The sequence below is a fragment of the Falco punctatus genome (genome assembly GCF_963210335.1).
Source record: "Falco punctatus genome assembly, chromosome: 3".
Lineage (NCBI taxonomy): Eukaryota > Metazoa > Chordata > Aves > Falconiformes > Falconidae > Falco > Falco punctatus.
In genome coordinates, this window is record NC_137582.1 from 31,152,382 (window position 1) to 31,166,192 (window position 13,811).

The 13,811-nt window shown below is 43.4% G+C and overlaps 1 protein-coding gene across 4 annotated transcripts in view; it reads right to left on the minus strand.

The window, feature by feature from the left end:
* Positions 1–13,811, minus strand: part of LOC308060559 (neural-cadherin-like) — a 61,782-nt gene that overhangs the window by 44,117 nt on the left and 3,854 nt on the right. For all 4 annotated transcript variants that reach the window (XM_080379450.1, XM_080379449.1, XM_080379452.1 and 1 more), the window contains exon 2: positions 326–520. In XM_080379450.1, the coding sequence (XP_080235576.1) occupies positions 326–520 (195 nt within the window). The remainder of the gene's footprint in view (positions 1–325; positions 521–13,811) is intronic.

A 13,811-nucleotide genomic window follows, 5' to 3' on the forward strand; every position in this document is an offset into this window, starting at 1 on the left:
CTTATCTTTCACTCACACTGTGCTTTGTTGGCCGGTGCAGTGTAAATGAGACGGGAACGGGCAAGAAAGGGAGCCTTAAGCTAATAGTAAGGCTGCAATCCATTTCAGAATAGAAGTAAAGCAAAGAAAGTGCCAGCAAGATTCCCATCCAGATAACTGTTTTACTTAAAGCACCTCCAGCTTCTATTTGCTGTACCTGCTCTATCTTTAAGGATTCCCCAAGGGAAAAATCTATCAATGAAATGATTAAATGGGGAATTGCTAAGAAAACCCTGCAACTTAACAGAATTTTAACTCCCCACCCCCCTACCCGGAAAAGACCTACCTGCAATGAGTGTGTAAGTTATCCCTGCACTGGTGTTTTCGTTGTTACTGTAATATGTGACAAGCTGGTAGACGAGAGTGCCTTTTCGGGCATCTGGATCAACACGTGCCAGGTAGGGGTATGGGTACATCCCCCAGGACAGAAGTTCCTCTTCTGGAGCAAGGAGTGTCACATGGCAGAGGTACCAGTCGTTATCTGCCAAAGACGTATGGATTTCTAGACAGCTTGTTCACAAATTCAGCCATTAGTTTCTGTAAACAAACTGAATCACCCATCACATTCATCCTACTGCATGCAAAAAAAAAAATCAGTACAGATACGGACTTTGGCAGCTCGATGTGCACTAAATACAGTTAACAACTAATTAAAAACACTTTCAGTAATAGCTTTTAATTAGTTAGATATGCATATTAAATATTATGTCAGTTACAGCACTTGCCAAGACACAGTTTTAAGTGCTTACTTATCCAGACTCGGGTGAAATTTGGCCTTTTTTCCCCCAACAATTTCAGCATAAATGTTGCCAGTTTCACCAAATCAGGTTTAGGGCTTATTAAAATATTTCTCTTAAAAATCAGCAGCAGTGGTAAGCCATCAAAACTCCCTAAAATTCTTCCCACTCCAACACTATTTTGTTTAGTTCTCTCAAACCACTGGATATCCAAGGAACTGCAGATGTGCCTCCTCCTTCTGCCCCCAGCATCCCATCTGGTTACATCTTAGGTGAGCGAAACACCAGCTTTGAAATGGGCCCCCCATGGCAAAGCCCAAGGAAGCACAGCACAAACTGCCGTCTGCTGGGCATGGAGGTTCTGGGGCTGGGAGCTGAATCCCTGGAGAAAAATGGCACATACGTTGACTGCACCTGTATCGTTTTATGGCTAAGAACTGAACTCCAACAGCTAAAACAAGGGGTGCAGATGATTGCATCTGCTCAACCTTGGACTGTCAGACTTGGGAGCTGCCTGGAAGGCAGCTAGATCCCCTCTGATCACCAACTGTAGCATGGTCTGAGGGCTTTCAGGAAGCAGGGTTGACTGTCAGTGGGACAACTCCTGGCATCACTCCAGATCTGCTCCCAGGGTGGCTGTGACACCGCTAGTGCCAGCCCAAGAAAAGTGGTGAACCCCTGACGTGCAGAAGGGCTGTCAACAGAGAAGAAAGAGAGGAACCTTCCACTGCAAAGAACCTGTAGAGTTTACTCACAGTATTTTTACCTCTTGGGAGACCTAAATTCAAACCTTCTGAACTCACAGCAACTTGCTAACAGATGCTAAAGGTACATAGGAGCTTCTTGAAGAAATTTTCCTGAGCACATTTGTGTTCCAGAGGGGGCCTTGAGATTTGACTTCAAATCAAAATGAATATATTATTGAATGTATAAGTTCCATTTTTTTAAAAAAATAAACTGAACGTAGAAAAGGGGGGAAGTAAAAAAGCACATATGAAAAACGCACATTGTCTACCTGATGAAATATGATCATATACTAGAACAAACTGCACTGAGGTTGCAGGTCTGTTAAGGGCTACGCTGCTCTCAAAGCAACAGCCACGCACACATACGTGTGTCTCATACAGGAAACCCTTGATCTCTGCCTTCAGGAAGGCCACTTTTCATGTAGGATGGAAAAGGACAGCAGCACATGGACAAAACCAATACCAAAGGCAAGAAGCAAGCTAGAAATTCCATACAAATTTTAACTGTAGACCTCAGGGATCTGATACTAAATAAAAGACTACCCACAGATAGAGACATCCACTGACGCACAAGACCTGTATTTACGAGCAGTAAAATTTTACCCCACAGTAAAAATACATGCTGGACAAATTTACCAGAAGTAATCATTCCTAGAAGGAAAAAGACTTCATTGAAGTTTTGTGGGTTTTTTAAAGTATTTAAAATAATTTCAGATATGGTTTCTTTAGCTAGAGGAAATTCATAAATTACATGGTTTCTGGTTTTCTAATGTACCGACATTGCGTACATGGGAACATTTGTTAAACATGCTCCTTTAAGAATTTTTTTCTCTGTGTTGCTCGGTGTAACACAAGCCACAGCCCTCAGCACGAGATAGTGGCTCACAAGAGCCGCGGCTGCCATCAGTATTTTATCCATAGCCAAGAGGGAGGGTTGAGAAACGCACCTCTTAATTAACCAGCCATAGGCAGTGTCATCTTGCTAGGGCCAAGTAACACAACAAAAACTTGTAGGCAGACAGCATTTAAAAATATTGTTCATTCATTGGTCTGATTCAGGCAGTTCTAAACTATGTGGAGATTAGTATCTAGTTCAGCATTTTTCCCATTTCGTGAAAGAGATGATTTCAATTATAATTAAACAGCTAATTCCTTAATATTGCCCCATGTAGGTGATCCAAGTGTTAAATACCCATCAATAACAAGGTCCTAGTTCCACTGTAGGAATTGTAAACCCACCAAGTATCAGTCCTAAACCATTGCTTTATGCTTCAAAAAAGACAGACAAGGGAATAAAATTCCCTGAGTTCAGGACACCACAGCAGGGGAAGAATTTGTGTTGTTCAAATTATTGATAATCTTCTGAGCTTTGATGAAAACTTCATCTCCCCCCTCACTGAAATGTCTATTTAAATAGAATCATAGAATCACTTAGGTTGGAGAAGACCTTTGAGATCATTGAGTCCAACCATAAACTTAGCACTGCCAAGTTCACCAAAGGCATGTCCCTAAGTGCCACGTCTATACATACTTTAAATACCTCCAGGGATGGTGACTCCAGCACTTCCCAGGGCAGCCTGTTCCAATGCTTGACAACCCCCTCAGTGAAGAAATTTTTTCTAATATCCAAACTGAACCTCCCCTGGCACAACTTGAGGCCGTTTCCTCTTGTCCTCTCGCTTGTTATCTGGGAGAAGACACCGACCCCCACTCACCTACAGCCTCCTCTCAGGCAGCTGTAGAGGGCAACAAGGTCTCCCCTGAGCCTTCTCCTCTCCAGGCTAAACACCCCCAGCTCCCTCAGCCGCTCCTCACAAGACCTGTGCTCCAGACCCTTCACCAGCCCCGTTGCCCTTCTCTGGACACGCTCCAGCACCTCAACGTCCCTCTTGCAGCGAGGGGCCCAAAACTGAACACAGTGTTCGAGGTGTGGCCTCACCAGTACTGAGTACAGGGGGACGATCACTGCCCTGGTCCTGCTGACCACACTGTTTCTGATACAGACCAGGACGTAACTGGTCTTCTTGGCCACTGGGCACACTGCTGGCTCATGTTCAGACCTTGCTGAACCTTGGTAAAACTGTGACACTAGCAAAGCCTCCAACCACAGGCTCACAGGATGGCTGAGGTTGGCAGGTACTTCTGGGGGTGATCTGGTCCAACCAACCTGCTCAAGCAGGGCTACCTGAAGCTGGTTGCTCAGGACCATGCCCACATGGCTTTTGAATATCTCCAAGGAGGGAGACTCCACAACCTCCCCAGGCAACTTGTGCCAGTGAACCAAAGTTCTGGGGATGGGATTTCAGGAAAGATGTGGGCCAGCTGGCAAGCGTCCACAGAAGAGCAAAGAGCACAACCAAAAAACATCGTTTGTCAAGAAAGGTGGAAAGACCTGGAGATTTTCAGGAGGCTGCAAGGGACATGCTAACAGTACTGTGAGACTGATGTATGAAGTCAGTCAGCTGTCCCCTACCCCATGAAACAAAAAGTAACAAACTCATTCCCAAGGAAAATATTTGCATTAGATGTTTGGGGGGTGGGGGTGTAGGGGAAGAATCTCCCAGCAATTTTTAATTATAAGGATAATGCAGCATTTGATAGAGGTTGGAGATGTGAGAGAGCATCCATCAATGAGATCTTTAAGACCTCACTAGACAAATATCTGCCAGCAATCACTTCGTTATAGCAAAGCCTGCCTCTAGGCTGGGGCACGGTACAGCAACATTGTTAAACCCTTTCCATCATACTTTAATACCCCTGCCCTTCAGCCTTTGCATCTCATTGATTTCTGAAGATTACGTGTTCACGTGTCACTTTTTCCCCAGCAGCCCGAGAGAATTTCTAGCATAAACGTTCCTTGGACCTTTTGTTTTTCTTTGCTGTGTGCTTCAAGGTAAAAAGTGAGGGAAGGAGTGAACACCACCCTAGAAACTGCCAGCACAACACATGAAAGGATGAGTGTAGGATGAGGCCAGACCTGGAGGGCTGTGGTACAGCAGCAGTTGGTAATAAACTTCAGCTATCAGGTGGAACATCTTTCTGCAGCTGAGACCTGGCTCACTCCTTCAGCCTCTCAGCATATATTTTGGCTTTTCAGGCTTGAAGCAGTTCTCTCCATGTAAGCCAACAAAACTTAAATGGATGCAACCTGCAAGCATGCTGACAAAACAGCCTGGGTAATCTGCATACAGACATCAGAGCTCTAATTCTAGCAGGGAGTAAATGGAAGATTGTTACAAAGGTCAGGTCTGAGTTGAAGCAAGTCCAAAACCCTAAAAAAAGTGTTGAACATGGTCTGGAGACTAACAGGAGGTCAGTCAAACAGCATTAATTTTCCCACCATTTAGGAAAAGTTGTTCAGAAGCAGCATGATGAGGTGTCGCTACTCAGGGGTATGGACATTTCTGTTCTGGTAGCTCCCCTTTGCACATACACCATATGTGAGAAACAAGGATTTTAAGATGTTACAGAAGCATGGCAATCAAATTCTATGGAAAAGTATTGCACTGACATGAAACAAGTCAGTGAAACAAAACTAGTCTTGATAAAGTAGGGGTTTTGCCTAGCAATGCATTGTTTTTTCAACTGTTGTAACTGCAAAGGCATTAACAGATCAAGCCTCTGAAATCAATACTGTTTTATTTTGTTCCACTGGCACAACTGCAGCATCCTATTAAATCAAAATGCAACATCACCCAGTGATGTTGCAGCTCACCCATTTTGTCAATATGAATCATCCAGTGAAAGGAAGGAAATAATCAGGAAACCAGGCTCCATAGGCTGTGAAATGAGACTATCAACAGGATAAACCACCTGGATTCTGCACCATGCATTGCAAAGGGTCTTGGTATGATCAGTCTAGAAGAGAACCATAGAATCATTTAGGTTGGAGAAGACCTTTAAGATCATTGAGTCCAACTGTGAACCTGGGACTGCCAAGTCCGTCACTCAACCATGTCCCTAAGCACCATATCTATGCATTTTTTAAACATCTCCAGGGATGATGACTCCAGCACTTCCCAGGGCAGCCTATTCCAATGCTTGCAACCCTCTCAGTGAAGAAAATTTTTCTAATATCCAAACTGAACCTCCCCTGGCACAACTTGAGGCCGTTTCCTCTTGTCCTGTCGCTTGTTATCTGGGAGAAGACACCGACCCCCACCTGCCTACAGCCTCCTCTCAGGCAGCTGTAGAGAGAGATCAGGCCTCCCCTGAGCCTCCTCCTCTCCAGACTAAACACCTCCAGCTCCCTCAGCCGCTCCTCACAAGACCTGTGCTCCAGACCCTTCACCAGCTCCGCTGCCCTTCTCTGGACACGCTCCAGCACCTCAACGTCCCTCTTGCAGTGAGGGGCCCAAACCTGAACCCCGGATTCGAGGGGCGGCCTCACCAGTGCCGAGTACAGGGGGATGGTCACCGCCCTGTTCCTGCTGGCCACACAGTTTCTGATACAGGCCAGGACGCTGTGGGCCCCCTTGCCCCCCCGGGCACACTGCTGGCTCATGCCCAGCCGGCCGTCACCCAGCTCCCCCAGGGCCTTCTCCCCCAGGCAGCTTCCCAGCCGCTCTGCCCCAGCCTGCAGCGCTGCCTGGGGCTGCTGTGACCCGAGGGCAGGGCCCGGCACTGAGCCTGGTTGAACCTCCTACAATTGGTTATAATTTAATATTAAGAACAATAAGAATATTATTAATTGAATATTAATATAACTGAATAGTAAATATTATATTGTTGACTATAATTGAATATTAAGGGGGGCTGCTTTTCCTGGAGATACTAGCATATCCCCAAGATTTCAACTTTACACCTAGCTTATATATAAGGAAGGCATGTCAGGGATGTCAACAAACCACCAACTAAGAGGAACTTTAAGTAAAAGAGTGTAGCAAGTGCAGGGATGGGGGAACTCACCACATGTCCATCCATGCAATGAAGAGCTGCTAACTCTCTTTTTTGTAGAACTAAACACACTTCAGCACATCAGAGCAGATACACCTGTGCCATCCTTGGACAAGGGCATGAAAGCAAAGAAAGAACTGGAAAAGGTTTTTAAACAGCAAGTGGCTTTTCTTGTAAGCTTATATTAATTCCATGTTCCTTTAATAATTTATTTTCCTCCCTTAACAGACGGAGGAAACATGACAGAACCGATTTTCTTTTCCCAAGATGAGGATTAGAGCTGTGCTGACTGATGTGAATTTGATGGAATAGTATTAGGAATCTGAGAACTAAAAAATGTGCATAAAAGATGGTACTTTAGGTTCTGCTTATATCCCCTCTGGCAAAATGAATCATTTGAATGTAAAAGAGACAGCATGGTATGTGAAGACATTTCTGAAGTACCCAGCTTGGAACAGGACATCAAGGCCGGCTGCCTACACAGCCCCTCATTGTGCTATCAGGCCACACCGTTACCCTCAGCAGCAGGGCAAGACAACAGGAGCTTTGGCTCACTACTGCACCCTCACTGGGAAATCTACACCTGAGAAATGGTTACTGTCACAGCTAAGAAACCCTTGTCATCTTCAGGTCCAAACCCCAAAATTAGTTTCAAAAGACCAGTAGTTCCTCAAATGAAAAAGAATGTAATTGCCAGAAAACACCTGATGCACTGAATAAGTTAATAAACTTCTATCTCAGATATCATACAAAATTGTGTGTGTACATACATATAAATACCACTTGTCCTAGAAGTCCTATAAATGCTCGTCCTATAAATTTGCAATTTTCCTTCTAAATTACAATTTACATGAGTAAAATGTAAATGTAAAATGGCGGAGCGTGATGCATTAACACTGCACTTCAAGGTGAAGATAGGGAACCACCCCCTATTTCTGAGATCTGTAGCAGAGACCAGACTCTCTCCTTGGCCAAATAGATTAGAATTTTTTTGGTTTGTTGTTTGTTTGTTTTTTTTTTTTTAACGTTTAACGTTACAGTGACCAGGAGTTACAGTGTGCAGCTCACACTCTAGTTTCCCAAACATATGACAGATCTGAGGAGCCTCAGAAAAGATCAAGGGAAGAAAAATAAAGGGGATTTGTGCAGGAAAATGAGAGAGAACACAAGAGTAATTGCAAACTGCAATGCTTTCAGTTTAAAGATACTCTACTTCACACCTCCCCTCCAACACAGAGTGATTTAAAGATAAGCTATGGACAAGGATGAACACTTCCGTCAGCAGCCCCATCCCCTTGACGAGGCTAAAGCAAAGAGGACAAGGAGACAAGGCCTCCTGCTCTTCTGGGAGAGCAGAGAAAAAGCTCCCCACTGTCATCGCTGACATCTGTGCAAGTCAATGGGGCTAGAAACAGGGTGAACACCCCACCCCCCCAAATTGTTTAAACCACAGGCATCATGGAAGAAGCACTGAGAAGCAGCTTTTACGCCCCTCTGAAGCTACAGACAACCAATTCACCTTTACTGTCATGAAATACTGGCATGAGATTAGATGAAAATGTCTCCTTTTTTTTTTTTGGCACTTTTTTTCTTGGAATTTTTTGGTTTTCTTTTAAGCACTTTTCACTTTTCTCACTCAGATTTTGTAAAACAGCTTCACATAAACCACCTTGCAAATCATAAATGCCGGTGCATCAGCGTTTTTCATAACTAGATGTTCTATGGTTGTGAGACACACTGGTGCCCCAGTTTCTAATCACTATCCTTGACTAATGACAAAGATTTTAAAATTCAAGATGCTTTTGAATATTCCGGTCTCGGTTTTGTCATTATGGTCAGTCATGTGTACTCCAGTACTACCTGAGGATCAGGCAAGATTGAGTCACTGTGTTAAGTATCACATAAATTGAACCTTACGTATCCCTGTCCTCAAAGCACCTGCAATCCAGTCCTTATCCACTATGCACTATCCTACAAACACTATAGAAAAGAATTTAATCTGAAAAAACAAATTAAAATACATATGGATATGCCTCATGAAAACTCTCCCATGTGTTTTTTTGTGCCTTTCAGAAATTTCCCCACAACTGAAGCATACGTAGGAATAATCTACTTAAGGGTATTTAAACTTCCAACAAAACGCCTTATAGCTGTAATTAATCATTAACCAGACTTGACCATCATTTTTAGAAATGCCTTTTAGCCTAAAGAAGAGATATTTACACAGTCATGCTGTCTGCTGTGCCCCATCTGTCCTGCCCAAGTGGCTTTTGAACCTGGTGGCCAGTTTGTTCCTACAAGCTTCATGGAAGTCACCAGCTGGACAGAAGATGGGCATCCCAAATAAAGGTGCCCACTGAGAGAAAGGAAAAGAGAAAGAGGCTTTTACTTGGTGTCGATGAGCCATCCAGTCAGCAGCACCTGTGATGCTCGTACATCTGCCCCAGCTACAGCACCTGCTGACATACCTGCTGGGAGAAGCATGGGGGCAAGGAAGAGCTCTCACAGTGGGGAAAGCCTTCACAGCACAGGTCCCCTCTCAAAAGTAAAAGCCTTAATTTTATTAATTTATTTTCTCCAACTCTCTCAAGAAAAGTTATATGGGGGCAGTTTTAGTACAGCTAGTCTGCTGTCTTGAAAATGATGGGTCAGCTCCACCCCAAACACTGATGAGAGAGATTCCTGAGGGTGAAGTGTCTGTTAACAGATTTGAGTTCTCACAAATACTCCTAAGGTTTGGGTACAATGTTCAGGGGTATCACATCCCCGACTAACATGCTAGCACACCAACTGGACTCATGTCAGACTAAGTAGAGAGGGCCATGCCTTGAAGGCAAGGTAATATCCTTACCCTCATGGTTAGGGGAATAGGACTGTTTACGCCCTTGAAAGCCCACAAACCACTGCATCAGCTTGTGGATGAACAGCCCACAGCCACAGAACAGCTGGGCAACGTGACTGTGCCAACCACCTCATCTAAAGCTATGTCAGTGGGTTTCAGTTTTTCCCTCCTTGGTTAACCACAACCAGCAAGCTTGACAGACCAGCTTGCAGAGGTCACTTTGCATTATTTTTGTGACATATTCCTTAACATACACCAGCACTTGGACATGTTTTCTACTCATACGCCACCTCTCCCAGTTTTAGGAGGCAAGGTCTTCCTTACCTCTATACTACCTGTAGACTTATCTAGTGGGACCATCAGAGCTTAAAGGCATTTGCAGGTGTTACCACATACACAGGCAGCAAAGACAAATCTTCAGCCAATTTTTCACTTTCTGTGTGAATGCAAAGCTACAGTGGGTACCTCCATCACACTGGGTATCTGAGACACCTACAGCATTCCCTGGGCAGCAAAGACATCTCTGCAGGCAGATGTCCGTGCATCACAGGAAAAAGCTTCAGGCAGATACAGGATCAGGACTTCAAAATCTATTGTATCTTTACTGCTACGGCATCATCTGCCCTAGCCTTTAAAGCCTGACTGTGGTGTCATCCTCTAGTTTTTAAAATCAGTTTCATTTTTTTTGTTTGTTTCCAGAGGAAGGCTCTGAAGCACTATCAGACCCGTGATTACAGAAGCAGCGTCTTTGCCTCAACCCTTAAATCTACTGTATCTGCCAACAGTTGCCCCTTACCACCCAACCACAAGAATTACAAACCCTTCACAGCACCACAGAGAAGGTGGGAAGTACAATTATTTAGAGGATCTCAAAAGATTCCAGGTGACAGGATTCTTCCTTAAAAAAAATAAATATTATTACAGCTCGCCATATAAACAGCCTACTAATTGCCCTTAAAAGATGCTATTAAATACTATACAACCTGTAATTATTTGCAGGCATGTCAGTTGGTGAGGAAGTCAGGCCATGATGACATAGTAAGAATAGCTGAGGAGTCAGCAGTACAGAAGACATTTGGGGGATTTTTATATTTTTTTAAATAAGGAAAGTACAAGAAGACACAGCTACAATCTTGGCATTTAAAAGTTGCGTCTCTTTGCAGATCGTTCAGCTTTTACTGTTGATAGGAAGGATGGGTATGTTTTTTGGGTTTGTTTCCATCCCCCATGACTTCCATCTTCCACCCTTTGGTCAGTATTTCAGAAAAGAGGTGATCCGACACAGACAAAATAGACATTTGTGTGGTGCAGCACAGGCCAGTAACAGAAAGCAAGCTGTACTTACATCACTGAAGTGAAATTAACTGCAGGTCTCTTGTCTGCCAATGAAAAAAGACGCTCAAAATGCGTAGCCAAATTCTAGGAGGACTCCTAAACATTTTTCATAAGGGCAGCATCACTACAGACACCCAACATCCTTCGAGGCGCCTACGACTGGACAAGCTCCCAGTCGCTGCCTCTGCCTTCCCGTCGTCCCGCACAACACAGCACCTACTCTTCCTCGTGAAAGCGACACTTACTAATTTTAAAGTAGTTTGTGTGGGGCATAAAAGATCCCCTTCCTGAGAGGCTATGGCAGAATCTGCTCCAGCCATTAGGAATCACCTCGCTTCCAGCCCCAGTCTTTCTGTGGAAAAACTACAGGCATTTTCCAGCGTTGTCCTTTAACATAAGTAAGTTTCTTCTCCCTGAAGTTTGTTCAAATGTTTTTAAAATAAAAAAGTTACTTGCTGAGGCTTTATGCAGTAAGAGCTGTTCCTGTGACCATATTTTGAGTGGACTAACTTCTTTCCAAACACTTAAAAAGTTACTGTCAGCAGCAAAATACAAATATTTATTGAAAAGCCAAAGTATGGTTTATGTGTACAAAAAGATGCCAAAAAAAGTTGTAGCAATATTTCTTGTTAACACCACTGGATGTAACTGTGAGAGATGCACCTCAGACCCAGCAGCACATGCACTGTTGATAAGGACGGACCACAGCACTCAGAGGAGCGTTTGGGGCAGCCGCCTCCAAAGGAGCAGTGCTGACTACTATGATGTGTTGTAAGAAATGAAAAGGTAAAGTTGATAGCGTACCTCCCAGTTCTCCTCACATAACAAATTTCTAATCTTCCCCTTCCACAGACATAGCCCTCACTGCTTTGCTACTCCTCTTTCACAAAGCAGACGTCTGTTCCCTGTGTATAGCATCCCTTTACTCAGGCAAAAGCTCAGCTGCCCCAACTGATGTAAAGCAAGGCCATCCGTAGTCATAGGCACCTGACTCTGCTGTCACCAAGTGCTGCCGTTAGATCTTTCCATCAGCAATGCACAAAGCAGGGAGAAGTGTATAGTTATAGGACCAGAACCCCAAGTCCCTTCCATCAGCTTGTTTCCTCAGGTCAAGTTTTTAAAGGTTTTTTTTAAAACTTTCTGCTTTACTTTCTCTTAAATTTTGGACAGTTTCCACTAGCATGCCAACCTCACTGCTCAGGCTAAAATTGCAGTACTGTTGAGTTACACGCTACCCAGGGTCTGACTGCTTTAGCAAGGAAACACTGATGCCTGCACCAAAATGCCTGCTGAGAAGCCATCACTGCTCTCCAGCGAGGACAACTTCCCATGCCCATCAGAGATGCATGAGCAGGAGCAAGTTCAATTCTACTTCAGAGTCATGTTCCCTATGAGAAGGCTACATGCACGTCTGACTAGGGATGCTTAAATGAACAAGCTGCTTGCGCAAATATGGTATGCGTGAATTTTGGGCCTCCTGCATGTCATGCAGGTGTGAAAAGGCAGCTGCAGATGAGCCAGCTCCTGCCGGTACACAAAAATTAAACCCTGCCGTGCACCGCACTGAGTTCTTGAAGCATGAGACAACACTAAGAGGATGCAGGGATATTTCTGGCATGGTACAGCTTTGATCTGCATCTAAAACAGATTTTTAAATGCCTTCCTGCTGTGTAATGTAATAAAAACTCAGAAATATTAAAATATATGGGCTATATAAAAGGATTTAAGACGTTAACCTTAGGAATAAAGGACTGAATATTCTATTTTGAAGGTCTCTTGTTTTTCTCTTTAACTTGTCATGATAAAGGGTTTCTCGTAATTTAAATAGCTTCTTAGGTACCTTACTAAGAACACTTGTAACTTGTTGGTTTCTCAGCTATAGACTTTATCAGACATTCTTACCACTTATTTATTGCCTCTGGGTCATTATGTATTTTTACAATTTTTTTTACATCCTTTTTTTTTTTTTTTACAGTAAGAATACTCCAAAGATACATACAAGACAGGGTAACACAATAACCTTCATCCAGGAGCTTGCTGTTTTGTCTAATGATCCCATGCCATTAAAATGGTTTCATGGTTTAAGTGAAGCAAGCTTTTCCTCTGTCAGCACCTGAATTTGAAGGCATAGCAATGGCATCCACAGATGTTTTTAATCAGTCTGATAGCAGGAGGGGGAAGAAAAAAAACAAACCAGCATATAGTATGACCTCCAAACCTGATTGCGAGGTCAGATTTCTGTTTCTGGAGTCAGATTTATTTTGCTCTAAAAATTTCGGGGGGTGCCAGGAAGCAACGGGCCATTTCTGGCTCCATAAAAAAACATCCCTAAGCTATATCTTGATTTGAAATCATAGCCAGCATCATATATGGATTACTTGCTAGTTTTTATAGAAACCATATTATGCAGATTGAAAGGTTTTCCCTTCGCAGTATGCATCCTGATGGAAGTTTTTTAAGGAAGTCCAAGGGACTCAAACCACGTAATGATTCCATGTGCAGTCTAGGCTGTATTTTCAGGAATTTCAAGATTTGAAAGATGGCTTTTTAACATGTAGTTTGCTTCCAGCAAGTCATAAGGGTTCAATACTGTTCATATTCTACCATAAGACCCAAGAACACGACTATGCTACAGCCTTCTCAGTCAGATTCAAGATCCATCTCCTTGGAATTCAATTACAGTAGTAAATAGTTGCTTTTGCACCCGAAAGAGAACAGAGGATGAGAGATCCTTCTCACTTCCAGAACATGAAGATACTGAACAGCCTCACAACTGTTTTATTCATTTCAGTCATAAACTAACTGCTGGTGTTTACCTCACTTTGATGTCTTGAGGCATCCCAGATTTAAAGGGTTGCTAGCCTCAAGCTTACTCTTCAGAGCACTGCAGACATACAGGAGGGGAAGAGATTTGTCTTGCTGTGCTTTTTTTTTTTTTTGAGTCTCTCTTGTTGTTAAAGAAAAATACCCTTTGTAGATCATGGAGTGACTTCTTACCACAGTTGTTTTCAGTTTGATAGCATGTGGGCTGTATCTGCAGTGTCGGTGTGTACAGGAGCATGGAAATCACCCAGTAGGTTTCACTAGTTCAAGCCAACGCAGCATGCACTCTGCAAGCCCTGCATGGCAGGCTTTTACATTAAAAGAAGCAAAACAGAGCTCAAAGTCTGTTAAGAGTCAAAGAACAAGGGTAAGAAATTGTATTCCTTTGCTTTT